The sequence below is a fragment of the Cydia splendana genome, chromosome 4 (genome assembly GCF_910591565.1).
Source record: "Cydia splendana chromosome 4, ilCydSple1.2, whole genome shotgun sequence".
NCBI classification, from domain to species: domain Eukaryota; kingdom Metazoa; phylum Arthropoda; class Insecta; order Lepidoptera; family Tortricidae; genus Cydia; species Cydia splendana.
Genome location: NC_085963.1, coordinates 3,975,969 through 4,003,612, shown reverse-complemented (window position 1 = coordinate 4,003,612; position 27,644 = coordinate 3,975,969). Strand labels below are relative to the sequence as shown.

At 38.0% G+C, this 27,644-nt stretch overlaps 1 protein-coding gene across 1 annotated transcript in view; it reads right to left on the bottom strand.

Moving 5' to 3' along the window:
* Positions 1–14,715, bottom strand: part of LOC134789692 (armadillo repeat-containing protein 3-like) — a 41,948-nt gene extending 27,233 nt beyond the window's left edge. Inside the window, exons 1-12 of the mRNA XM_063760298.1 lie at positions 14,558–14,715; positions 14,066–14,290; positions 13,551–13,751; positions 12,983–13,142; positions 12,542–12,691; positions 11,740–11,867; positions 11,508–11,609; positions 10,541–10,662; positions 9,971–10,100; positions 7,355–7,517; positions 6,775–6,892; positions 896–946 (exon numbers count right to left, since the gene is read on the bottom strand). Coding sequence (XP_063616368.1) covers positions 896–946; positions 6,775–6,892; positions 7,355–7,517; positions 9,971–10,100; positions 10,541–10,662; positions 11,508–11,609; positions 11,740–11,867; positions 12,542–12,691; positions 12,983–13,142; positions 13,551–13,751; positions 14,066–14,290; positions 14,558–14,602 — 1,595 coding nt within the window. The 5' untranslated portion in view covers positions 14,603–14,715. The remainder of the gene's footprint in view (positions 1–895; positions 947–6,774; positions 6,893–7,354; positions 7,518–9,970; positions 10,101–10,540; positions 10,663–11,507; positions 11,610–11,739; positions 11,868–12,541; positions 12,692–12,982; positions 13,143–13,550; positions 13,752–14,065; positions 14,291–14,557) is intronic.
* Between the last annotated feature and the right edge of the window lie 12,929 nt (positions 14,716–27,644).

The window sequence follows — 27,644 nt, the reverse complement described above, 5'->3', positions numbered from 1 at the left end:
TATTATTGATTCTAAGTATCCCCAGCCAACTTTTTTTCGAATATCTTCCATGTACAGGCTTTCGACCCTCTTCAGCTTTATTATATGTATAGATTCTAGTTTTATGCACCGAGAAAACTTCTATAATCCGAGATTTAACTACTTCGACCGGGCCCACACACATGCACACACACTTAAAGTACGAGAAAAATCTAGCGTAAAGGTAGCCGCCGTCGCCAGACTCATCCAACAGGTATGTAAATAGATTCATTATTGGTGCTTGTTTGTGTTTTCTAAATATTTAAGTATCTACAGTTGTTCATACCCTGAATTGTCTGGAAAAGATTGCTAAAGGTACATTAATTGAGACACTTTGACAACAGGTTAATTTATACATACCTATAGTGCTAATAGTGCTACACTATTAAAATGCTATATTTAGGTAGGTACCTACTTGATTTAAGGGGTCATCCATTAATTACGTCACACGTTTAGGGGGAGGGAGGGGGTCACGAAAATGTGACATATTGTGACATGGGGGAGGGGAGACACAAACTTTGTGACGTCACTTTAACTTCATCAGTAACCGAATTTTTTTTTTATTATTTTATTCGCTGTACATTTAAATAACAAGTTTTTAAAACGATAATCGTTTTTATTCTTTTAATTTTCTTTCCTAAGCAGTTTTGGGTTATAAAATTACTAATATTTATATCGTCAAAACAATTTTGATAAAATATTAATACTTAATACTTAGGTACTTACTTAATTCGATTTGGCGATTTCGTAGAAAAAATGTGACGTCACACTAGGGGGGAGGGGTTTGCCAAATGTGACAAAGGGGGGGGTCAAAAAACCTACAAATTCGTGTGACGTAATTAATGGATGACCCCTAACGGCAAAACAAGCTTTATACCTCACTTCATAGTGCGCGTCTTCCATCTCGATATATCGTAGAGATTTTGTTCTGAAATTAAATGGAAACAATATGCGCATTATATGTACCTGCTATTTAAAGATGTGGCGGATATATACCTATTATATTCTAATTGATATTATTTTTATTATTTTATTTTTTGACATGTTTCCCTCTTTTAGTAGGTAATATCTTAAATTAAGCAATATTGTATTTTAATTTTAATTGTAATTTTAAATTTTTATGTTTCACAGCCTTGAGCCATGTTGCTTGAATAAAAATATATTGTATAGTCTTTCCCATCACGGAACAATGGTGTTAAATATATATTATTATAATATTCTCTTTATTATATTATTATTATTATACCTACTCTGGCCCACCCACTCTGTCAGTAGTATCTATAGTTGACCTCTCATAGACAATTTGAAATTCGCGCCTTTTTCTACTGACAAAGTTGGTGTGTATAATTTAATTATATATCTAGGATCTATATTATTCAGCTTAGGTAAAGCCTGACAACAGTTTATCTAGACACGCGGTAGCGTGTCCAGCCAAGTTCAAAGAAAAAGGAACTGGCGACGCAGCAACCGTGTGTAATATTACACGAACCATTTCGAGCTACTTTTGACCCCTTCACAACTTGAAACCTACTTAACCTACACAAATGAAATTTGGCACATGTATTCAAGCCCCTTAGCTTGTCCAAAATACAAAATTTCATAAAAATAGCTCATACAGTTATTGATAAATCAACGTGTAAAAACCGGCATTTTTGTGACTGACTGACATATAGATCACAAACCTAACCCACTTCCAGGTGACCTAGAAACTTGAAATTTGCCATCAAGGTAGACTATTAGGTGTATATAGAGGGAAAAATCTGAAAACTGGAAATTATTGATATTTCGATGGAAAAAAAATTATTAATACTTATAGACCAAAATCCTAACCCACTTCTAGATTACTTAGAAACTTGATATTTGGCATGAAGGTAGACTATTAGGTGTATATAAAGGGAAAAATCTGAAAACAGGAAATTATTGATATTTCGATGGAAAAAAAATAATTAATACTTATAGACCAAAAACCTAACCCACTTCTAGATGACTTAGAAACTTGATATTTGGCATCAAGGTAGACTGTTAGGTGTATGTAAAGGGAAAAATCTGAAAACTGGAAATTATTGATATTTCGATGGAAAAAATTATAATTAATACTTATAGACCAAAAACCTAACCCACTTCTAGATGACTTAGAAATTTGATATTTGGTATCAAGGTAGACTATTAGGTGTATATAAAGGAAAAATCTGAAAACTGGAAATTATTGATATTTCGATGGAAAAAAAATAATTAATACTTATAGACCAAAAACCTAACCCACTTCTAGATGACTTAGAAACTTGATATTTGGCATCAAGGTAGACTGTTAGGTGTATGTAAAGGGAAAAATCTGAAAACTGGAAATTATTGATATTTCGATGGAAAAAATAATAATTAATACTTATAGACCAAAAACCTAACCCACTTCTAGATGACTTAGAAACTTGATATTTGGTATCAAGGTAGACTATTAGGTGTGTATAAAGGAAAAAATCTGAAAACTGGAAATTATTGATATTTCGATGGAAAAAAAATAATCAATACTTATAGACCAAAAACCTAACCCACTTCTAGATGACTTAGAAACTTGATATTTGGTATCAAGGTAGACTATTAGGTGTATATAAAGGGAAAAATCTGAAAACTCGAAATTATTGATATTTCGATAGAAAAAAAAATTAATACTTATAGACCAAAAACCTAACCCACTTCTAGATGACTTAGAAACTTGATATTTGGCATCAAGGTAGATTATTAGGCGCATACAAAAGAAAAAATCTGAAAACTGAAACTTTTTGACAACTGACCGCGCGTTAGCGAGGGTCTCCTTTTCAGCTTAGGCAAACTGCTTTCATGATGAATAGAAAACTTACTATAGTAATTTCTGTACAAAAAGTAATGATATCCCAACAAAAACATAAATGTGAAATGAGAGCCAAGTTCAATATTAAGAATATGTGTTGTTGTTGACTCGCTGACAAAAGAATTGAGATCTATATGGGTGCCAAGTTCTGTGCTGTGTAGAAAATCCTGAAATTATAAAGGATTTGTCTTGGCTAGTTTTTACCAACAAACCAAATTTTAGAAAAGTAACGTACCTAGTCAAATATAATAAATAACCTATACGTAAAAACTAGCCAAGACAAATCCTTTATAATTTCAGGATTTTCTACACAGCACAGAACTTGGCACCCATATAGATCTCAATTCTTTTGTCAGCGAGTCAACAACAACACATATTCTTAATATTGAACTTGGCTCTCATTTCACATTTATGTTTTTGTTGGGATTTAACCCTGAGATAGTGTCGCTGCAAACAGCTTACGTATGGCAATAATGTGCGTACGTCATGTATAGTCGGGGTAGTGGGCATTGGCTTCATGTTGATACTCGTATGATGTCAAAACATTGCTTACAGAGAATTCGGTTCTTTCAATTTACCTATTCGTCAAAATCTGATTCTAAATATTCAATATTTATATATTCTTCGTTTTCTGACTCTGACGAAGTCTCATTTTCATCAGATGTTGTGTCGCTTTCAGGACCACCAACCTCGATTATAAAACGTACAGTCTCCAATTCGATTATAGGATTTTTATCGTCGATCTACATAAACCTTAAATGAAATATTAAATATTAAATATTAGGTGCTCACAAATATCTGAACACGCCTCTATTGTCAAGGCGTTAGAGCGCGTGTTCAGATATTTGTGAGCACCTTGGCCGTTCCGATACTTCCGATATATCTGATGGCGTGATGACAATCGTTGATAGAAACTGTCAATGGAAACTTAAATGATGTATGGAAATAGTCACGTTACTTTTCGTAGTATCTCTCATCATCATGACTATGCAATGTTTCTTCTCGTTTGGCGTTGTACGATTAATTGTCATCTTGGCTAGGCTCCTAATTGCGCATGTAAAGCCTGACAACAGTTTATTTGACCCTCGCCATTTTGCGGATTTTCAATGGTACTAATTTCTTTTACTGGCAACAAATACTCTTTGACAACGAACGTTGGATGTCATCGAATGTCACCGATGTAAACAAACGGAAAATATCTACGAATATATTCAAATATAAACGGTTTTATTACAAAAATGCCAAAAAAAAATCCCAAAGATGCGAAAAAAATTGTAGTGAATGCAACCAAATACTTACAGCTTAAAAAAGACGAAGGATTACATAGACAAAACATGACAATTATAAACAATGTTTTAAAGTTGGTTGTTGACATGACCGGTATTGACAGTTTATAGTGCGGTTTTATTGAACTGGTTAGTTGTTTGGTTTAAACTTTAATATTTCATTTAAGGTTTATTAGTGTAGTAAATGAAGCAAGTTGTTGTATGGAGACCCATGCATTAATTTCTCAGTCGATGAAATTTAGCTTGGTTATTGTATAGTATGAGCCGAACCTAACATTATAAATATCCAAAAAAAAAAACACTCCATAGTTAGGTAAAAACACAAATATGATTATATATTGAACCGAGTAATTCCTCAGTCCAAAATTATTTTACAAAATAAGTTATTTGTATCAGTATGTGATACTAGAAAAAAATCTAAAAGTTTTGTCAAACATGAGAATATTTTTTTATGATACTTCCTTTTTTTGACGCTCATTTTCATCGGAAAATTGCTCTGTCATTTTTTTCTTCTTATATGATCTTAGAATATAATTTGGCGCAGTGGGTAAAAAAATCCAAAAAAAATGCGTATCGAAATGTATGTATTATAGAACTATTAAAAACTGAGAGTGGAAAATTTTTAGATTTTCATTTTGTAGGTATAAAACAGCAATAAAATGGCATTCCAGTGAAAAAATTAGACTGAGCAATTTTCCGGTCCAAGACACGCCAAAAAATTTTATTTTATTAATACTGGTATTTCTGCTGGGATATTTTTTTGATATTTCATATATTGTTGCAATACGTTACATGAATATGTCTGGTGAAGAAAGTTTGAACGGAGCATTTTTCCGTAAAAAGATATTAACGATTTAAGACTTTAGGTATTTACTTTATTTCTATGTCTTTCCCATTACGGAACAATGGTGTTCCGGACCTTTGGGAGGCGTGCGCGGAGCCGAAGCCAACACGTAGAGGCCCTTTTGACACTTTAATGAAATGTAAGGGGTACACCGAGCGGAGGCTGCCCTTGCCCGTGTCATGGGACGCACGCAGAGGCAGCACCCGCCAGGGTGTAAGGACTATTGAGAGTTGATGGAATCTAAAATGAACTAGGTTATTGGGTGAAAGCGATGGACTAAGAACTGAGCTATGGGGTAAAAAACCGGACGCCTGCCTAATAAAACGGTATGCAATTTTATTTCCGGCAGACGGTGACTCGCCCTCACAAGATGGGCCCCCACAAAAAGCGACATCTATGATGGCTCAAGGGCAACACCGGTGTGAGCGGCTCAGGGGTGTCGAGAGGTGTGCGCCGCTTTCTACCCAGTGGCTGTTAACAGCCACTGTGCCAACTCGCGTCTTATGCATATTTCACTTCCACCCCTGGAGCTTATAGCTCTAACGACTCCACTCTGGCCGGCCGGCTAAGGCAAGCCAGAGGCAGAGAATCCTGTCCCACCCACCCTCCTTGCGGGTAACAGAACTCTCCAGGAGCACTCGGGTACGTGAGGTCGCTAATCCCCAACAGCTCGCCACAAGCTGCCCTGCGTTATTATTTCTATTATTATTATTCTTTGGAAATTTATACAATACTTTTTATTAATTGATACTTTATCATACTGTAAATTTTTTTCTGGCTGAGGAATTACTGCGGGGTCCACCACCTTTATTTACTACACTATTATGTAGATCGACGATAAAAATCCTATAATCGAATTGGAGACTGTACGTTTTATAATCGAGGTTGGTGGTCCTGAAAGCGACACAACATCTGATGAAAATGAGACTTCGTCAGAGTCAGAAAACGAAGAATATATAAATATTGAATATTTAGAATCAGATTTTGACGAATAGGTAAATTGAAAGAACCGAATTCTCTGGAAGCAATGTTTTGACATCATACGAGTATCAACATGAAGCCAATGCCCACTACCCCGACTATACATGACGTACGCACATTATTGCCATACGTAAGCTGTTTGCAGCGACACTATCTCAGGGTTAAATAAACTGTTGTCAGGCTTTACCTAAGCTGAAAAATATAGATCCTAGATATATAATTACGCCTCTATTGTCAAGGCGTTAGAGTGCGTGTTCAGATAATATGAGCAACTTGGCCGCTCCGATATATCTGATGGCGACTGTAATTACGTGGTACTTACAGATCGCAATATTACAGTCCTTGCTGTAGGCCGTTATATAGAGAAACTAAAATCCTAGTTCGAAGATCGTCTACCTGTACCTAATCTTACTGTATTGGACTACCAGAGACGTATAGACTTATTTTGAATTTTTGTTCTAAGTAGGTAGAGACGTCTGCTAGCGATATTGCAGATTTTAAAATTAAGACGAAAGTAGAGGACCCGCGCGAAATCGCCTTCTCATACAAACGTAATCCTCATTTTCGTCTGGATATTAATATTATTGAAAATATTTTGATACAATTACTGATTTCGGTTTCGGAATTCACCGTTCGCCAAACCAGAGCCCCGCTGCTGCAGCACGTATCCGCGCAAGTTGGTGTCATCGGGGAGCCGCTGCCACATTCTCATCGAGGAAGTCATCATCGACGATCGTCTATTTCTATCTTACTGTATTTGATTAATAGAGACGGAGACAATAATTTCAATTTTAACTCACGGGTCGCCAAACCACAGCCGCTGCTGCAGAATATATCCTCGTAAGTTGATATCATCGGGGAGCGGCGGCCTCGTCCTCATCGAGGAGGCCGTCATAATCGACGACGATTTACCGCGGACTGAAACAACGGGGTAAGTATACGACTTATCAACAACAAAAAAAAAATTATCAGTCATAACTATAAGGCATAGGTCGATCCATGTCTAGTAGATACCGTCAAGTGGGCTAACTGGGGACAGAGGGTTAACTTTAGATATTTTTGACTGTGAACTAATCAAGCTAGTTGAAAATTTTACCCTAAGACTGGTAAGTCTTGATTCAAGGATTGTAAAAAGTACAATTGTATAATTGAGCAATATTTCGTTTGTCTAATGTTGTCCCTCGTGTCCCCAGTTACTCATGACGGTACCTCAAAAGGAAAAAAATAAATATGGTAGGTATCACTCACTATGAACGGATTGCCGCGGCATTATGCAGAGAGGAGATCCCAAATATTTTAGCGCCCAGGTTTTTATGTCTGCATTATGTTCTTTATAAATAAATGTTTATCTTTCCATCGTTTACTCAAGTTTGCACTTACACTGATGTTGTCCGAAATCGATGCCAGAAGCGACCCCGGGTTCGGAGACTGGGGGTTGGAACAGGGATATGAACACGGGGTCCTCGTGAGGCGGGGGTTTGTCCATCAACTGCTGGATGGTGGGGAACGGAGTGGACTGTCGCTTTTGGACGTAGAAACCGTCCTGCAATTATATATGGACGGTGTTTTTTGTGATCATCGCTAGCTAGTCTATATATGTACAGCAGTAGAAATACCTAAGGGGTTTATGTTCAAAATATAGTACCTATTATACGGTCTCCAGGTCATTTTGAACATCTTGCCGATGACTTGTGTTCAATCGTATTGTCAAAAGTAGTCGGCCGATTTTAATGAATGAAAATCGATTCTACATATTTTACCACTCTCCAAAAACAAAGAGATTTATCGAAAAAACCCCAATTTTCAGGGTTCCGTACCAAAATGGTACAAAACGAACCCTTACTTATATACAAAGCAACAAGGAAGTTGTATGGTACTATGGAAATATATACTATAAGCTCGAACGTGTCCGTTTGATGAAGTCCAGGCTCCGACCTAGCCTGCTCCAAACCATGGTAGGATCTGAAGCTTTCCAGTCAAACCTGGAGAACCGATTCGCTGCCGTGGAAAGTACAAATGCCGTTGACATAAACCAGACCCTCAAAAATGTGTTTGGAATCGTCAGGGATGAAGGTACAAGATTTTGCGAAGCACAGCGTAAAGCCGGGAGGTCGAAGCTTTCGGAGGAAACCCTCAGGCTCATGAAGGTACGACGGGAAGACCCACCTGTCACTTCGTCACAGCGACGGGCTCTAAACACGAGGATTGGCAAACTAGTACGACATGACCTCCGGTGCGCTAATACACGCTTCATTGAGCAAGCGATTGAGCAGAATCGGGGGTCAAAAGTTTTTGTCCAGTCCCTTGGAAGAAGCCACCTGACGAAGCTGACCACAAGTGGTGGGGCTGTTGTATCGTCCCGGTCGGGGATTCTCTCTGAAATCGAATCCTTCTATGGCCAGCTATACGCTTCGCATGCATCTCAACCAGATCCCGAAAATGAGGATTCGAGAGCCACATTAATCCGCCACTTTACCGAAGACTTGCCAGAAATCAGCACTGACGAAATCGAGATGGCCCTCAGACAGCTTAAAAATGGAAGAGCCCCAGGCGAGGACGGCGTTACAACTGAGCTTCTGAAAGCGGGAGGCAAACCTGCACTGAAGGAGCTCCAGAACATCTTTAACGCCGTTCTCTTCGATGGGAGAACTCCAGAGGTGTGGAGTAGGAGTGTTGTCGTGCTGTTCTTCAAAAAGGGAAATAAGGCCCTATTGACGAACTACCGACCCATTTCGCTCCTAAGCCACATCTACAAGCTGTTTGCGAGGGTCATCACGAACCGCCTAGCAAGAAGACTCGACGAATTTCAGCCACCGGAGCAGGCCGGATTTCGAGGAGGATACGGCACCATAGACCACATCTTCACAGTGCGGCAGATTATACAGAAGACTGAAGAGTATAATCGGCCCCTGTGCTTAGCATTTGTGGACTATGAGAAAGCCTTTGACTCCATTGAAATTTGGGCTGTTCTGGATTCCCTGCAGCGATGCCAAGTCGACTGGCGATATATCCAAGTGTTGAGATGTCTGTACAACGCAGCTACCATGGCCGTCCAAGTCCAAAACCAGCAGACTAAGCCTATCCCCATGCATCGTGGTGTGAGACAAGGGGATGTGATATCCCCCAAATTGTTCACAAATGCATTGGAGGATATGTTTAAAACGCTCGACTGGAAGGAACATGGTATTAACATTAATGGCGCATACATCTCACACTTGCGATTTGCGGACGACATCGTCATCATGGCTGAGACGTTGCAGGATTTAGAGCATATGCTGACCGGGCTAGCTGATTCTTCTCAACGCATAGGTCTCCGGATGAATTTGGACAAAACGAAAGTTATGTTCAACGAACGTGTTGCTCCGGGACCTATTGCAGTACAAGGGGCTGTTCTCGAGGTTGTTCAGGAAATACGTCTACCTCGGGCAAATACTGCATACAGCTGGGCTGGGCAGCATATGGGAAGCTGCGTCGAGTCTTCACGTCATCAATCCCACAGAGTCTGAAGACAAAAGTCTTCAATCAGTGCCTCCTACCCGTGATGACATACGGAGCCGAAACGTGGACACTCACGATAGGACTGGTCCATAAATTCAAAGTCGCTCAGCGCGCTATGGAAAGGGCTATGCTCGGAGTCTCTCTAAGGGATCGTATTCGAAATGAATTCATCCGTCAGAGAACTAAAGTCGTCGACATAGCCCACCGGATTAGCAAGCTGAAGTGGCAGTGGGCCGGTCATATCATCCGTAGAACCGATAACCGTTAGGGTAGACGAGTTCTCGAGTGGAGACCGCGCATCGGCAAACGTAGCGTAGGACGCCCTCAGACTAGATGGAGCGATGACTTTCGCAAGGCGGCTGGCAAGAGCTGGATCAGAGTTGCCGCAAATCGTGCTCAATGGCGTGCAATAGGAGAGGCCTATGTCCAGCAGTGGACGAGAGTAGGCTGATGATGATGATGATGATGATGATGGAAATACCAGTGATATATACAGACCCGAGTAAAGTCGTTTAAATCCAGCCGTCCAGTATAGGCCAGCTTAGCTGAGGGATGGTGCCGGAAGATCGCCTCTAAGGCGGGCTCCCAGGCGCTCACCACGTTTCTTGTTAAACGGTTTTCAACCATACTGTAAAGTAAACAGAAATGCTTTTCCATGTAATCCTGGAACGACCCTGATAATTGAGAAGTGCGTTGAAATTTGTAACTGTAGGTCGATATATCATTTATTAGGTTCAAAAGTCGCTTTGGCCGTTTCACAAGTCAACCCCATATTCGAGGTTTTTTCCATGTAAAAGCAATAACAAAATCATTATTTTATAGGATCAGTCGTGTAAGATCGATTTTCATAAAGTTTATTAGAAACTAAAACTGACACATTTCTAATTTTGACTACAAATCTATTCGTACAGATTTGCTATCTACGTTTAGTCAAAGAATTTCAGCCAGATGAAAGTATTTAGAACAACTTTTAGTTAGGATCCAAGTCAAGTCCCGTAGTCAATAAAAATAACTGTTCCATACAAATCGACTAAATTGTATCACAAAAGTTTCTATTGGGCAACTTACAAATGCACAGTGCCGAGTTGTAGATACACATCTGCTCCTTCATCCGTCACGCTGGCCGTGATGAGCGTGCACAACGCCGTGTTAAACCCGACGTGTTTGATGTGCAGATTCGTTGACACCACCTATATGTAAGAGTATTAGAATACGTACAGTCAGCATTTATCTCTGCTGCTGACTGTACATAGGTTACGTGCGTAATTTTACCTGCAATGCTCCAAAAAATACGCAAATGAATATAACAAACTTATGATTGCATACATTTTGACACATTCATCGTATCTCAACAATGAATCTACAGGAAAAGCTGAAGATGTTGATAGTACGGAGTCCGCCAAGATTCAATGGTAGGTAGTGAGACTAGCGAGTTCTACTTAGGTATTTCCGTTGCTATATTTATTGGAGGGTGGAGGGGGCACAAGTAAAGGTTGTGTAAAGAAATTTCACATTCAATAAATAAGATAAGAACTGTCTTCTTTTTCTTCCTCGCGTTATCATGGCATTTTGCGGCACAACACAACTAATCCCAAGAATTGACGTAGGCACTAGTTTTTGCGGAAGCGACTGCCATCTGACCTTCCAACCCAGAGGGGAAACTATTAGGCCTTATTGGAATTAGTCCGGTTTCCTCACGATGTTTTCCTTCACCGAAAAGCAACTGGTAAACATCAAATGATATTTCGTACATTAACTTCCGATACACTCATTGGTACGAGCCGGGGTGATAAATAAACTGTAGAAGTCCTTATTTATCGGGGTGAATTATCAATGTAAAGTTTAACTATGCAAACTATCCAACGCGCAAGGGAGCGCCTGTGAGCTGCAGAAGGCAGCACCTGATTTGACATGAAGATTTGGTATCAAGTAAAATTTTTCGATTTAGACCACAAGGTGATGGCTCTTCAACGCGCAACGTCCCTAATATTGTATGCTGCCTATAATGTCAATGCGTCTACTCAGTCTACTGTACCTCCTCGCCCTTGCAGCGGGTGAACAAGTCTTTTGCGACTGGCTCGACCATGAGACCGGTTAGCACGTTGCAAGCCATCTTCTTCAAATTGATGTCAATGCGCTGAAAGGATAAAATGGTTTAACGGGTCTTCATTAAAACCCATTCCTCGGATCGGGTACAAAGGGCTGGAATCTTAACCAATACTCATGACTCTCAGATGTGAGGATTCGACATGGAATCAACGGTGTACCTGCAAGATGTTGATCATCTCTTGAACGAAGTCGACATTGAGCATGGCCTTCGTGCTCACGTGGTAAGTCTGGAGATTAATGTAGCACTGCACCGCCAGACGCTGTGCTTCTATTGGGTTGTCTTTAACTGAAATACCAGAATATTGAGTTTTGAGCTATATACAATTATTTTTGTAGGTAGGTAATCCTTTTTCATCCCATGTAGGTATTATGAACAGACGCGCAAGTTGCAAAAATTTCCAAAAATTGAATACCTAGTTATCTATATCCCCTAATTATTTCTGTTTTTGTGAAGTGAAAATAAGTTTTGACTTAATATATATAATATATTCTTTTGGATATTTTCGCAATTTTAGACTCTGTCTGCCGGATCATGTGCAGTACCTAGGTATGTCTATCCAAAACCGACGCCAATCTTTTAAGCCATTTGCCCGAAGGAATAAAGTACGTATTCATTCGCGTCACTCGCTTGCTATTGTCCCATGCCATAGAAGGTAGGATCGTATAGAAGTGGTATACGCGTGCCTCCGTGAGGGATAAAACATACGCAAATGCGGCACTGTGATTGGTCGAATTCATTTGTTGCTCACCATAATCCATACTAATAAAAAGGTGGGGAACAAACAAAAAGTGAGACTGTGACAAGGACAAGCAATAATACCGCTTTCTCTGCTACTCCTACTGAAAGTTCCATAAGTGCATCTGGTTCGGTCGTTTGGCCCCTCCCCCGTTTCATCTCTATATTATTGTACCTCTATGTCCCATGCATTGCATTGGGTTTGGGGCAGTCTTTGAACTTACACTTTTTGTTAATATTCCTCAGAGCTGCAAACGTCTTCGGCTCCACGAGACTGTATGCCGCCTTCGGGATCTTCAGACAGAGGGCGGCCAGAGCCCGCAGCGTGTTCATCCGGATGTAGAACGCCACCGCTGAGACGTCGCTTAGTATCGCTGTTGAGGCCAAAAGTCAATATGGTCATTGGAAACTTGTTATATTTATTACGCACAATACCAGCTTCTACGAGTAAATTGAACATTTCATAATTAAACTCGATAGTAATAAATTGGAAGCGGTGGTTTCCGACTGGATCTGACGTCCGACTATCGGTTCGGAGGTCGAGGGTTGAAATCCTGGCTCGTTCCAATGAGTTTGTCGGAACTTAGATTTTTATCATATTTAAAGTAGATACCTAAGAAGACAAACAAAGATGTTACTCGAATATTAGGAAATTCATGTTTTACCACAAAGGGCCTCGATAACGTTTGTGTCCGACATGCGCACTGCTGAAGGCAACAGCTTGGTCATGTTGGCGACTCCCATCGCCGCATCAGCCAGCAGACCCACGTTGGATCCGAGGAGTTGGTGGCAGAAGACCAGGTCTGTTCCCGTCTGGTATAGAGCCTAGAGATATACAGCAGCACTCAATTAAGTTGACGCGCTACTAGACCAGCCACGATTTAGGTACGCGCACTTTTTTTATCTAGCCTAGAACTCCTAATTCTAAACTGGTTCCACAATCGGATGATAAAGTATTGTATAATATGTAGGGGTTTCAAACTTACTTGACCAACACCGTTCCTCACCAACTCCTGTTGGCAGGAGCAGCTGACATTAATAAGATTTCATGAATTTGATGATACATAGGTATAGGCCTTCGGGGTCTACCTACAAGAATTATTAACCTCAAATGACACTGATAGGTTCATAATATCTACGTTTCGTTCTTAGCTTAGATGAAAATTTTGTGGTTCAGGTTATAATCTCATCAGTTTCCTTAGATACGCGTATTTTATAAAGCACGCTACATACGTCTCTGCCGCTAGAAGAGAAGGATATCTTGGTGAGCACAGCCAAGCAGTAGGGCTTCATCGACGGCAGCGCCATCTCCAAGTATGCATGCAGCCGCAGAATACACCCGGACTCGTATATATGAGACGCGTTCTCTTCGGTTTCGACGTAGTTTTTGAGAATGTTTAACACCACCGCGTGAACGTCGTGGAACTCGTACGACTATTCAAATTATAATTTTTAAGGTTAGTTACAGTTCTTAATGTGCCACTGGAAAGTTTCTAAGGTTGCGAAATTTCTACAAAGGTAAATTTCGGAAGCTTCTTATGTTTTTATGTGGAGATTGAAACTTTTCCGTTCCGAAATAAAATTTTCTATGAAATTTTACTACTTAAAAAACATTTGTGAGAACATTTCCACCTTTTAGGAAATTTGCCACAATCTGTAGGTAGTAGGCGTAAATTCGTACAATAACTGTTGAAACAAATTATTAACAAGTTCAAGGGAAATATTCAATTTATTTTCAGTTTACTGACCTCTAAAATATCACAAAGATCCAACACCCCCGTGGAAGATCTAAAAGTCTTCTGCACTATCTCATCATTGTACCGACATATCAGCTGATCCACCGTCCTAAATGCTGCATGTTGTATGGCCAGGTATTTGCTTTTTATCAGTGCTAGGAGTGAGGGCCAACTGAATTGCTTGTTCGTGGTTACTTCTGAAGCACAGAGCGGGTCGTCTAGTAGGTTGCTGAGGGCCTACGAAAAAGTAAGTAATTAACTAATTAGTCAACAAACCATACATGATCATAACGATTGAATCTGCATTAGTACCTCGAAGGAGACGCGACTACAGTAATCAAGCTAAAATCAAGCAATCCAAAATAGCAAAAGCGTTATAAAAAGTTAAAAATCCCTTCAATGTAGCTTAGAAAAATTGACGGAAACTAAGCAGTTCGCTAGATCGCTGTTTAATATTCGAAAGTTAATATTAATAATATTAATTACACAGCACTGCTTACGTACCTGCAGGCAATTCTTCTGCACATCAGGGTCAAGACTGTTCTTCATCCTCGAGAAAAGGCTGTTTAGGATATTGGCAGACACCAGTTGTTCGCAACCGAGCGGTTCTCTGGTAAGCTCTGATAGAACTAGTGATGCAAATTCTAGGACGAATACATCTTCAATCTGTAAGTTGAGTTAAAAATAAGCGGTCTCAATAGGGATGATGACACATGTTGAATTTTATAACAAAATCTAGTAAAATAGATAGCAAATGAGCAATTTATCACATATTGTGGATATTACAAAAATATATGGAAATAATACAAAAATGTTTCAAAATTTAAGTTTTTTTTTAACTTCCAAAAACGAAATAAGTAAGGATACCATTCGATTCCTCACATTTTATCCAAAAAAAGATTGTATCGCTGCATTTCTCAGGAGGGCCATTTTTACGTGTCCGGGGCAATAAATGATTGAATTTACTGTTCAATAAATCTGAATTAATTTAGACATGATCTGCAGCCTATGTTCTGTCTGGGACACTATCAAATTATTTATTTATTATTTATATAATACAAGAAAAAAAAATTCAAATGCCAAAAATGATGTTCGGTGGGAGTGTCCCGCACCCAGATTTTATGAAACAAAAAATTATTACTCAAGATGGGGTATTAGATCGCAGTTATTATGGGTATTCACGCATAAGGTATTAGTTAACTTATCATATTCTTTATATCACAATAATGTGTTTGCTCAACTCATTGAATAAAACCAAATTTACGATGTGTCCCGGGCTAGTGCCTGATTTCGGTGTAATTTGCAAAACATGTCGGTACTCCTTCAAAGTTGTAAACCAGGAACTCAGTGTCTCAAACATAGTATGCTTTAGTTGTGCCTTAACCGTTGAATAGAGTAGAGGTACAGTCACAGTATATTAAAGTGATTTTTTAAAGGTTTCACCGTCCTTCGGTGGGTTTGGTTCTATGTTTTTTTGAGATCGGTGGTGCAATTTACTCCGAAAGTTTCAGTGCATTTATCGTTATGCAAGTGCTTAAGAAATCCACGAAAGTACGTAAATCCATCATTATTACATCTCCTCTGTATCACTCATGCTATTTCTGTAATTGCTAAAAAGCGATTAATTTTGACATCACTGGTGTTGATTTCCTTGGATTCGGTGGATTTTTTGACCACCGATATCAAAAAAGTGATCACTGAATTCAAATCCTGCTTTGTAAACTAGCTTGTTGTACTAATTTATCACACCTAAAAAGTGCAAGATACGTTGTATAAACGTAAAATTATGTTTGTAAGTAAATTAAGTCATAATAGGTACAAAAAATCACTAGTTTACTATGAGTAGTTTTTTAAACCAGACGTGTGTTGAAACTTGTAGACCCAATGTTTCTTTCTCTGTCTTGATGTTCTCTTCAAACCAATGAAGTAAATTATGTTAATTGTCCTCTGTATCACCTGAGGCCCTACACCTCGATAACTTTAAACGTGTCAGCCATGTTAAATGAATGCAGATCCCACTTCTTTTACAATAACTTGTGTATGTAAGTATTATGCACCCAAGGGACGGGATGTTCAGAACAAGGAATTAAAAATAAAGTGGCCTTCTAATGTCGAGCTCGCTTCAAAGGCACTGAGCGTACCTTACTGATCGATATTTCTAAAGGATAGTCATAGACACAAATTGAACATAGCAAATGTTTTAACAATCCTCAATGTCTTACGTCTTTATGTCTAAATATAGGAGTTACAAATTAGCTCAAGTGCTTCAGAATGCTGGAGATCTCCAGCACCCTCAAATAATTAACAGGTTATTAGATCTTCAAGCATTAGTCGACCACTTCAAATAGTTTTAAATTGATGGAGTTCACGCTTTAAAACTCTGTTATTCAAAAATACTTGTTTTCTGTATTGCATCACATTGCTAAGTGCATTAAATATTTTTTGAGCATTGAACACCACTCAAAAGTTTCTTGTTTATCGAGTGTAGGTAACATAAGTTTCTTTTTGATGCGTGTGCGGTCGGATTGTGTGAAACAAACATCTTCTCCTTTATGGCACTAATGTGCGAATTTGTGGTCGACATGTCTGAAACTCGTTCCAGGACCATACATCGCCCACCACCCTATTATATGAGAGGACAGTCAAATAGTGTGGGATATCTTCTAGAGATGTTGTTTTACAAGCCGTAATTAGGTTATTTTAAAATCTTGGGTCTATATCTATTAAATTTATGTAAGCTTTCGAGATCATTAGCCTTATTACATCGCTTATAATCAAATAAGAATGAAAAATATGATTAAAATGTAATATGATTGAGATATAAAATTGAAATGTGATTTTTGTGTATGCATTATTGAATTCGGTGACGCCAATTGATTTCAGTGCCTGCACATGATTTCGGTGTTTTTTTAAATCTCAAATATCTTAAAAACTATAAGGTTCTAATGGAGGCCTCCACTACCAATATTTTTTATTTTAAGGCTAGATTTTAGGAAATAAAGTAGCATAAACTGAAATAAATGTCATATACTAAGAAAAAGTGACCAAGGCCTCCAAATACTATACTTGGAAAATTTGACTAATGTCGCTGTGGCCCGGTGGCCGAGTGGCTCAGGCACCTGCCGCGATAGCAGAGGACGCTGGTTCGATTCCAGCCTGGGGCACTGGAGGCCTTGGTCACTTTTTCTTAGTATATGACATTTATTTCAGTTTATAATTTATATAGTAGTGTTTCTACTTGATAAAAACAAATTAAAATATTTTCTGAAAAATAATTTAATTTGTTCAAATACTTCATAGTAATAAAGTAGCATATCAAATAAGTTAAAAAAAAAATTTGGCACTGAAGTCAGGCACCGAAGGTCAACTATATAGTAGTATACCCTATAATGGACACGGAACCAGCAATGGGACAAAAAAACACAATTCCTCTAAAATAAGTATATAAAAGTAGTTTATAAACACTGGATATATTTTTATCATAAATAAGAGTCCTAGAGCTGATTATGTTTGAATTTTTATTAAATTCGGTTATTTTTTAAGAAATGTGCGTCAACCCAAAAGTTGTCGTGCCACTGAAAAAAAATATCACTAAAAATTCTTAACAACTTCGCTAAGAGAGGTGAGTTAATTTATTAAATTTTAATTAATTAATACTTGATGAAAACTAGAATGTGTTTTGTTAATTGCATTTACCATGAGATAAGGTATACAACACACTATGTTGTGACTGCACAGATGTAAAAAAATAGTGGTATTTGGCCCAATCCCATTATAGGAGCTGTAAAACTGCATACCTCCTATGATGGGACAATTGACATAATGATGCTTGCCATGCCATAATTTCATGTTTTAAACAATACAGAAGTAAAATGTAGTTACGAAATATGTCAACCAGGAGGTATTCTCGGATTTAGGATAAATTAATATCGTTTTTCCAAACTTTTATTTAACTTGGCTTGTTAGTTAGTGTGGGTCAAATCTTGGTAGCTGAATTTGACCCACTTTTCGATTTCCGATTCAGTTGAAATTTTGTGTAAGTACGTAATTAAGTATGCAAATCGGATGATAATGCAATATTATGATAACATGGACTTGATCTGATGATGGAGACAGGAGGTGGCCATGGGAACTTTATCGCAATAAACCCTAACTAATTGTGTTTGGGTATATTAGAATTGTCTCGATGAATCTAATACAATAATAATTGGCTGTGGAAAGAAAAATACATTCAGCGATAAAAGCTTATACCAAAAATTGATTTTTTTGCCATAACTTATTCCCCATTTCAAAATTTTATACTGATAGAGCAATGTCTATTATAGGGGGCCCATTACTGGATCCACGTCCATTACCGGGGGCCCATTACTGGAGCTTTGGTGTCCATGACTGGAGAAAAAAAGCATAGTTTTAATTTGTTAATTATGTGGAAACTCATTGCAGTATCTTTGATACAACACGCCTAAAACATGAAAGGCGGATAGGACTTTCATCTTTTAACACGCTAAGCGGAAGACCATTTACATGTACAAGGGAAATATCATAAATACTCCAAATTTCCTCTTAAATGTCTCATGACTGGTGCTGTTACTATATACATAAACGCAATATTTCACCGACAAAAACGCAATTTTCTTGTTTTATTCATACAGTTCATACTTCAAGATGGACTCTCAGTGACCTTGACGTCACGGTCACTTATCGTTTTGTTCGGGGCGTTTCGCGAGTGAAGTATGACTGTCGGACTTTGACTATCATTTCTGACTTTTGTATTGCTTTAATGCAATGGGTCCCATATAGACATTTATCCTAAAAACAAACCTGATTGATTGATACCATAAATGAAAATTTGTCACCTAGCCTATTTTCCCTAAACAAAAACAACCTTTTGACCAAAATGACCAAGTGCCTACCATTAAAGTAATTTTTACTCTAGCCCACCCACACCCGATTCAAAGTTCCTATATCCGTATATACGGGCGGCATTACCAAGCTGAATAATAATGGAAACTTAATGGACCAGTCAAAACCCAGAGCGAGAATCACTGCTCTTCTCCCTCAAGCGCCTGCTTAACTCCATAAAAGCTTTAGCGCCTCCGTTTTTGAATATACATATACCATGACGTGATGACGAGATATGTTTCTTCTTCGTTGGTAAGCGCGTCTGCGTGAAACGAAACAAATATCGGTACGAGTGTAAATGTCGGCGGCCGATCGTAAGATCAGGCATATCGTGAAATTCTTTTGGATCATGCTGAGAATGTGGCTTATTTGTTGTGAGTTACCTTCACCAGCATGAGCGCGATCTTCTTCAAGTTCTGCGGGTCTACCAGCACTTGTTCCGGGCCGCGCGGCAGTTGACAGAGCTGCGCTAAAGCTTTTAGCGCGAACCTGAGGCAAATAATAATAATAAAAAAAATGTTTATTCATTTTAAGCATTCGTTTACATTGTACAAAGTTGGTACCTACCTCTTTTTAAGTATCCAATACCTGTATTAAGAGGCACCGCTCTTCCTTAGTCAGTAATTGAATTAAACAACAACAATTTGTTACAATATTAATTAGAATAAAATGAACGTCTCAATGAAATAATAAAATAATATGTGTGTGTGTGTGTGTGTGTGTGTGTGTGTGTGTGTGTGTGTGTGTGTGTGTGTGTGTGTGTGTGTGTGTGTGTGTGTGTGTGTGTCTGTGTGTGTGTATGTTAAAATAATTATAAAACAAATATTATACAGGACAAATTGACTAAATCCCACACTAATCTCAAAAAGGCGTACTTATACAACGATATACCTACGAGTATATAATTATATTAAATATGTATCTAACTAATACCTTTAAACGATCGAGCAATTCTTGTTTATTTAATATCTGGGAAAACGCAAATTTTTGAGCAAAGCTCGGTCTCCCAGATATTAAATACTTGAATAGATAGAATCGTAGAGCATTTAGTAACTCAATTCAATTCTTTATTTCATGAACAATACAGTAGGTATTGTGTTTGAAAAATGTTTTTACATGCTAACTTACATTACGTAGTCATACAGTACAGTATAATATATTATATTAGGAACATACACTAAAAAAAAATACAAACGTCACTAAATTGTCAAAAAAGCTACACACAAAAAATTACCGCCATCACTAAAAATGTCAAAAAGTGAGATACAATGTCAAGAAATATAGAATTATACGACTCAGAATCTTAAGAAATACATGAATTAGGAAAACAATTTAAAAAAAATCATGGCATGTACGATGTCAATTACATAATATCTATAATCCAAAGATAATCGCAAATCAAATTATAAAAATAAAATATAAATGTATATAAATATTACAGGTTTATGAACTATGTCCTTGAAATATCTCATTAATACTATAAATCAGCCTTCTAACAGCAACCTTCTTAATTTAGTTTTAAATTCCGCGTGTGATGTAATAATTTTAATAATTTTTAGGTGAACTGGAAGTTTGTTATATGCCTTAATAGCCTGATATTGCGTAGAGTGCTGCGGGCTTAGCAAGGTTGTACGACAAGGTAGTTATCACGCAATAGGTGTGGATAAAACGGCCGTTATCGTCGGTTTTATCATCCATACTATGGTTGCAGACGATATATGGAGTTATCCACATTTGACAGCGGTAGATGATAGAAGACAATTTGCATAACATGGTCGTTGGATAAGATGTGGATAATTTGACAGATTGTCCCATTTTGACAGTTCAACTTAGTTAATTTTAACTACGTGCTTCTTAGATGACGATAAGCCTTGTCGTGAAAGCAAAAGTAGTGAATAATCATATTTTAAGGTATAAATTACAGGTAAATATCAGTTTTTCTATGATTATATTGAGAGTTATTAGTTACAATGTTCCGCTGTATATAATATTGTCAATATTTTCTTCGCAGGGAAGTCAAATTTTGTTATTCCTACTCGCGGCTGCTGTTGAAGAAAAATATCGTAAACAGCTTTAAGAAACACTTGCAGCCCATTTGATATGACGGACGAAGAGTTTCGGCATATTTACAGAGTGCGTAAGGAGTGTGCAGTGCATTTACTTATGTGCCGAATTTAACGCCGAGCTTCAAAACTGTGATGGGTTACCTACCAAAACATCTCAAAGGTAAAGCTATAAAATTGCAGTGTTTCTTATAAAGTTAATATGTATTCTATGCATAGACCCTATTATATTTGAAATCATTGATTCTATGTAAAACAGACGTCTTAATGACAATGCTACTAAACTCTTCAATACTAGGTACCGGCCTCATTATTATATGTAAAAGTTAGTATGTTAAGATATCTGTTGTACAATCTCTTACTTATGCTACTAACCTACTAACAGAGGTTACTTAAGCTACTATTTACTTCAACATTCATATCCTAACCTCCAGGGGGAAAATCTACTTGACAAAATTAGATTTACAGTACCGGTCAATAACATATCACCTTTGTGTGTTTTTGTATGAACTTGTAGTAGGTTAGTTTGTAGATTTCATATTTTACTAGTCATTTTATATAAATATGCATGTTTTTCCAGAGATGAGACCTAGCTAGATTGATTTTTCGCCCCCGAAAACCCCCATATAGCAAATTTCATCGAAATCGTTGGAGCCGTTTCCGATATCCCCGAAATATATATACATATAAATAAATAAATATACAAGAATTGCTCGTTTAAAGGTATAAGATATTATGAATACTGAAATACTGTGAACTACAATAAGAGACTCAGCATATTACTAAAAAAGCTCTTTAAAAATAATGAAGTTGACCATACATTAAAACAAAAAACCTCTATGAAAAAATCATTACATAGACCAATTTTTCTCATCGCTGGACAAGGAATACTACTAAACTACCTAAAGCTGTGGAAGTCACTCACAAATATAAAAAAAAGTTATACCGTAAAAGCATGGAGGTGATATATTATTGGCCGGTACTGTATAATTAGGTACTTATTTGTTTTAGGTTCTAACAGTATACACCACACCAGCAGCACACCTACACCAGCAGCAGCAGCAGCAGCTGCTGGTGTGTAACAGTTACACCTGCTAGCTGATGGCAATTAACTACCAACGTGGGACTAGTCAAGATCATGGCTTGTCCATTGGAGCACTACTGACTGGATTGGCCACACTACTGTAAGCCTGAACCTCGAGCAGTTTGTAGATGCTGTAAACAGAAGGTAAGTTCTTTTGAGCACTGAATTAAGTATTAGACATAAAAAACTGTGACTTTCCACAAGGACTGTCTTAGTAACTTTTCCTTTTTTGAATAAGTATGAGTGCGGCTGTATTATGCATTGAGATATGTACCTACCCATTGTTTGATAGTTATGTATGATAAGTAGTTATCTCTGGGATATATAATCTGGGAATGCAATACTTATTAGGTTTAACTAAGGCACCTAGTTCTAATGTGCTGCCTTGTTTAATGGATATTATTCCTGGCGATTGTTTAGTATATATCTTGAGTGCACTAGACTGCACTCATGTGAAAATACTTACTCCATCGCTGCCACATGAACCTACTTTTACTTATTTCCTTCTTTTTCTTCCAGAAAACTTCTCGTGGATCAAGGGAAAAATTAGAGAAGACACTCCTAAAAAACTTCCTAAGCATGCAAGCATGCACAAAACCGGCTCTTAATAAGCTTAATAAATACATATTTCGCCTATTACTATGTTTTACTATCACACAAATACCTACCTAATTTACCTATATTTCTATACAAGTAGAGACTAGTAAACATTCAAGACGGATAATCTTCACACAGAACACCATTCCCGGGCATGCTTCAATGTAGGTGTCACTTATTCTTATTTTTCATTTTAGCCTTATGCGTACAAAATTTGTGATATTATAGCTTCTAAATGTAAAATCCGACTCATATGCAGTATAGTACAATGAAAGCATAGGTAATAAAAACATTTTAGGCACGTTCTTACTTAAGAGGAAAGGGAGATGGCCGCTTCCGCTTCTCCATACAAACGTAGTCCTCATTTTCCTCTCTGGATATTGACATTATGGAAAATATTTTTACATAATTTAATGTATATTAACCATATAGCTATGCCCCTACGTTCGAATTTTTGATTATTGTAAAAATTTGGAGCGGAAGACAGATTACATACAAATTTTTAAATGCTTCTAACTCTTATCACCATTTCGGATCATTTCGTGGCTATTTACTTGTTCTGTTATGTAATGATATGTGTTGTAATGTTAACCCATTCAGGGCCAGCGACTCAGCGTATGGGTCATGTTCAAACAGTTCCGCAGGGCCAGTGACTCACATGTGAGTCTTGAATAAATTCTGATTTAAACTTAAACGAAACGTAATTTGATGTAATAACGTAAGTATCATATACGCTAACAACCATTTCTACAAGGTATATTAGGTTAAAAAATTATAAACACGTATTTTTTAATGAAAACAGGGTCTAGAATATTCAAGTTTGGTTTACTATCAGTGCAATATAGTAAATATACTGAAATTCTAGATACATATGCGATGCAAGCAAACAGAAAAATCCATATTTAAAAAATACAAAAAATATATATATTTCAGAAGTTATTGACATGGCTCAAGGTATGGGTGACCGTGGCCTGGCGCTACTTGTAAAAACTACTAATGTTTCCGTAGCAGGCTAAAATAAACTTTATTGGCTTGTTTTAAAGCTTATTTCATGTTGAAGCTATTTGATATTGTACCATTTTACAACCGATTACTGTTTGGATGATGGTAAGCCACATTTTGTAGGAACCAAACCGTAGTATAATAATATTTTGTTTTGTATAAGGGGTAAGGCAACTAGGATTTTCTCCCACTGTACTTTTATGTCATAATATTTGGTGATCGTTGTATTGTATCTTAGGCAATTACCTACTAACAATGATGTTAAGGTTAATTTTTTTTTCGTTTCAATATAAAACAAGGCGGTTGAAACAGTCATCACTAACTAATATGTATTGTATTACAAATAGTTTGTGACAAATATTTACAAGTTCTTTAAAACGTCGTGGTTTCTACGGCAGATTAGAAAGTAAGTACTATAATACATTTTAAGTTCTCTATTGTTACTAATATAATGGCGTTTACCAAAACAAAGATAAATGACCGACCAGGTGTAAGCTTATCGGACACACTTGGACAATAAACAAGGAATGCATCCGAGTGGCGGCGGCGGTATTATTTTTCATGTGGTATTTGACGTATTTGTCACAAGAGTTCAAGAAGTGATTCATCCCATCCCCCCTATTAGAGATGTATTTTGGAGTAACATGGGAAATAAATATTATTTAGTCACGATTTATTCGTGGGCGACTTTATACTCCTCCTGTGCTGTTGTGATTTCGTATTTTGTGATCATGGCTATGGATTACCGGAATTTGAACCCGCCTAACCAAACTGCAATAAGTAATTAGTTTTTTTTGATAGGCACAGAAAAACGGTGGTTAGTAAAAATGTTGCATAATGCTGTTCAACTGGCCGGCTTCATAAGCGGCGATTTATTTACCGTGCGCGCCAGGCTCGAGACCCATAAGCTGAGTCATACGTTTTAGCTAAAAACGGTTTGTATGGTGGCCCGGCGTATTGTGTACGCTCAGCGGTTCGTGGCCATGAATGGGATAAGTGTAAATTTTAATTTTCGTTCTTCTTTTTTTCTCGTTTGTCTGTTACCAATTTTTTATGCCACGAATAAACTATTTCTATTTCTATTATAATAATTAAAAATTAAAAAAAAAGAACAAACGTAGGGGCATGGCTGTAGTTGATGTTGATATGATATACAACAAATTGTATCAAAATATTTAATGTTATTATCCAGAGAGAAAAATGTGGACTACGTTTGTATGAAAAGACGCGTCTAGTGAGTCTGGCGGTGAAAAGGTCAAATAAGAATATTCCTAAATGCTCTATTATGCTAATAAGTCTACTTTAGTGACTAGAACTGCGGTCAGACATTAAGTCTGACGCCAATAACTAATGTTGAATATTAAAAACTATGTTAAATTCCATTTAGGTAGATACAAGAATGACAATTCTCGTCACTTGTGGTGTTGTCAAGTCTTTTTTGTTTACTAAACTCTATAGATAAGTTAACAATTTCGGCTCTGTGCTAGAGAGAATATTATAAATGGGTAAATAAAACAACTATTGCCAAAAAATTCAACAAAGTTTATTTACACATTAAATGTAGGTGTACAAACAAATCATTGGCTGCCGTACCCGGTGTGAAAGTGCCCATCATGCCAGCAGCTTTATCGCTGGATTACTATGAAGTATGAACAGCTTTTGTACCAGGAACGTCATATGGCGCCCGGGGCAGGCACCAAATTTGCGCCTCCCCCCCCCCCTCTCCGAAACGAAATGGGACCAACCCCTAAGTCGCGAAAAAAAATTTGGCTGTTTCATACATTTTGGCTGGTCCAATTTCTATGGGAGGGTAAACTATTTTTTTCGCGATTTCGAGGTTGGTCCCGTAGCAAAAGTTACTCAGTATAATCCCAAAACCTCCCTGGCAACGGGAATGTAGTTATTTTTTAGCCATCCTGTATAGTGTATAGGAAGCCTCAGTAGTCCACATATCGATGAATGTCGTCGATAGACAACATGTCACAGATATGCAGCAGCAGCTATTGAAGCAGGTTCCGTCAACTACGGCTCATATGCGCCTGCCGGACAAAGGGCTAGCGATCCACTTGCATAATAGGTAGTCTATTGGACAGTCCATAAGATGGTAACTTCGACAGGAGACCCCTAACGTAAGACGCGCTAACACTGGACACAACTCTGAAGCACTTGGCCCGCTCGCCTTATAAAACGAAAGCATAGCAACTCCCGCCGAATATCCCTCTGCTTGATAGAAGTTTCTGGCATAGAGTATTCACACTACGGGATGGTGGGCGGTAGGGCGCTACCGTCGTCTTTCAAGGTCGAGTTCGATGCAAAAAGAGTTCCTAAAAGATCGTCTTTCTCTTTTGCGCTGTGGGCCAGATTACCATCCGCATTTCACACTTCACAGTGGTGGTAAATACGACTGACAAAAGTTTCCCTGCTGCCTTTGGCAAGGCGGAGAGGTACCCACGGCCAACATGTCTTGCTAAATGTAATTACCTATGTATAGAGTAGACAATACGTTAGTACTTAACCTAGAATAACTTAGTACATACTTAACATAGAATTTATATGTAGGTATATGGTTTGTATTCCTAATATTTTTTCTACCATCAACTTATCATGTTTTGGCAATGGAGCATTCCATGCAATTGTCTACCGTTTGTCCCGTAGAAATGCAGATTTTCTGGAGATTTGCAGGTATAAGAGTTTCCTTTTCTATGACAAATGGTCAAACATGCACGGAAAATTAATCACTTGTTTTAAATGGCGAAAAAAAAAGTCGCAACACAGGAAATAAAATGCGTTTGTACGGGACAGCTCGTGGAATGCTCCAATAAAGTGATTTCATTTCATATCATAAACTGATGAGGGCATTCAGAGTGTAGCCTTGAGGTTGCCAAGCCAAGCAACCAAGTCAGGTGTCACGGTCTTCAGGTCCTCAACAGGCCCAGGAGTGGAGGAGGAGTGGAGTGGGCAGCGTTGGAAGATATGCTAAGTGGTCTGCATTCTGCATTCGCAAAGTGGGAAAGCCGTCTATCTCCATTTGTGTGGCTGAATTGCAGCGGCCATGTCCGGTTCTCAGGCGGCACCAGATTTTCCGAGGAAGGTCAAACCCTTTTGGTTTTTTAGTTGGGTCAGATATACAGCAACTCCGAGCTGCCGAAGCTGACCATTCCGCTATCCACCTATCCGAAATATTAAAGCTGCTCAGGCTCCCAGCTGTAGCACAGGGTCGGCGGGCAGTCGGGCGGCAGAATTCCTCGTGGACAGGCATTGTGGGGTTATTCGTGATATTCTCAGCCTCCCTCTTCAACGCCTTGAGTCGTCGGATGTGAGGAGGGGCAATGTGACTCAATGCCGGCAGCCAGTGGCGGTTGTAGATCGGATAGTGCCTGAGATGCATCGCATGGTCTCGTTGAGCTTAACGTCCAATCTATGGGTATGTGCACTTTCAAGCCTCCAATATGTTATGACTGAAACAGAAACAAATTATATTAGATGAGGTCAGGCGCGGGCTAGTACTTACAGCGGTTCATTGGCAAATTATGTGAAATTAATGTTACTTTTAGAAAGCTCTCGTTTTTAAGCCAGGGGGATTTTTTTGTTACAGTTGTCCAAATTATCGATTGAAAATAAATTGAATTTTGTTCTAGTAATTATTTATCCGTTATTAAAGTTGTATTATGTATCAAGTGTAGTTCTGTACCACTTGCGTCATAAAAACAAACCAACGAACACCTTATTTATCAAAATGTATGTCAGATATTCTATGCTAGGGTAATATACGACACAAACATACCCACACACATACATAGGCTGCTAAAATCATTCCCATAGTCAGGTATAGGTACAATAGACCACTTTACCAAACACAAAAAAAATATTCCAGCTGCCAGCAGTAAAGAAACCAGCTTCTACTCCCAAGCCCTAACAATATAAATAAGTTTTTGGCAAAAAT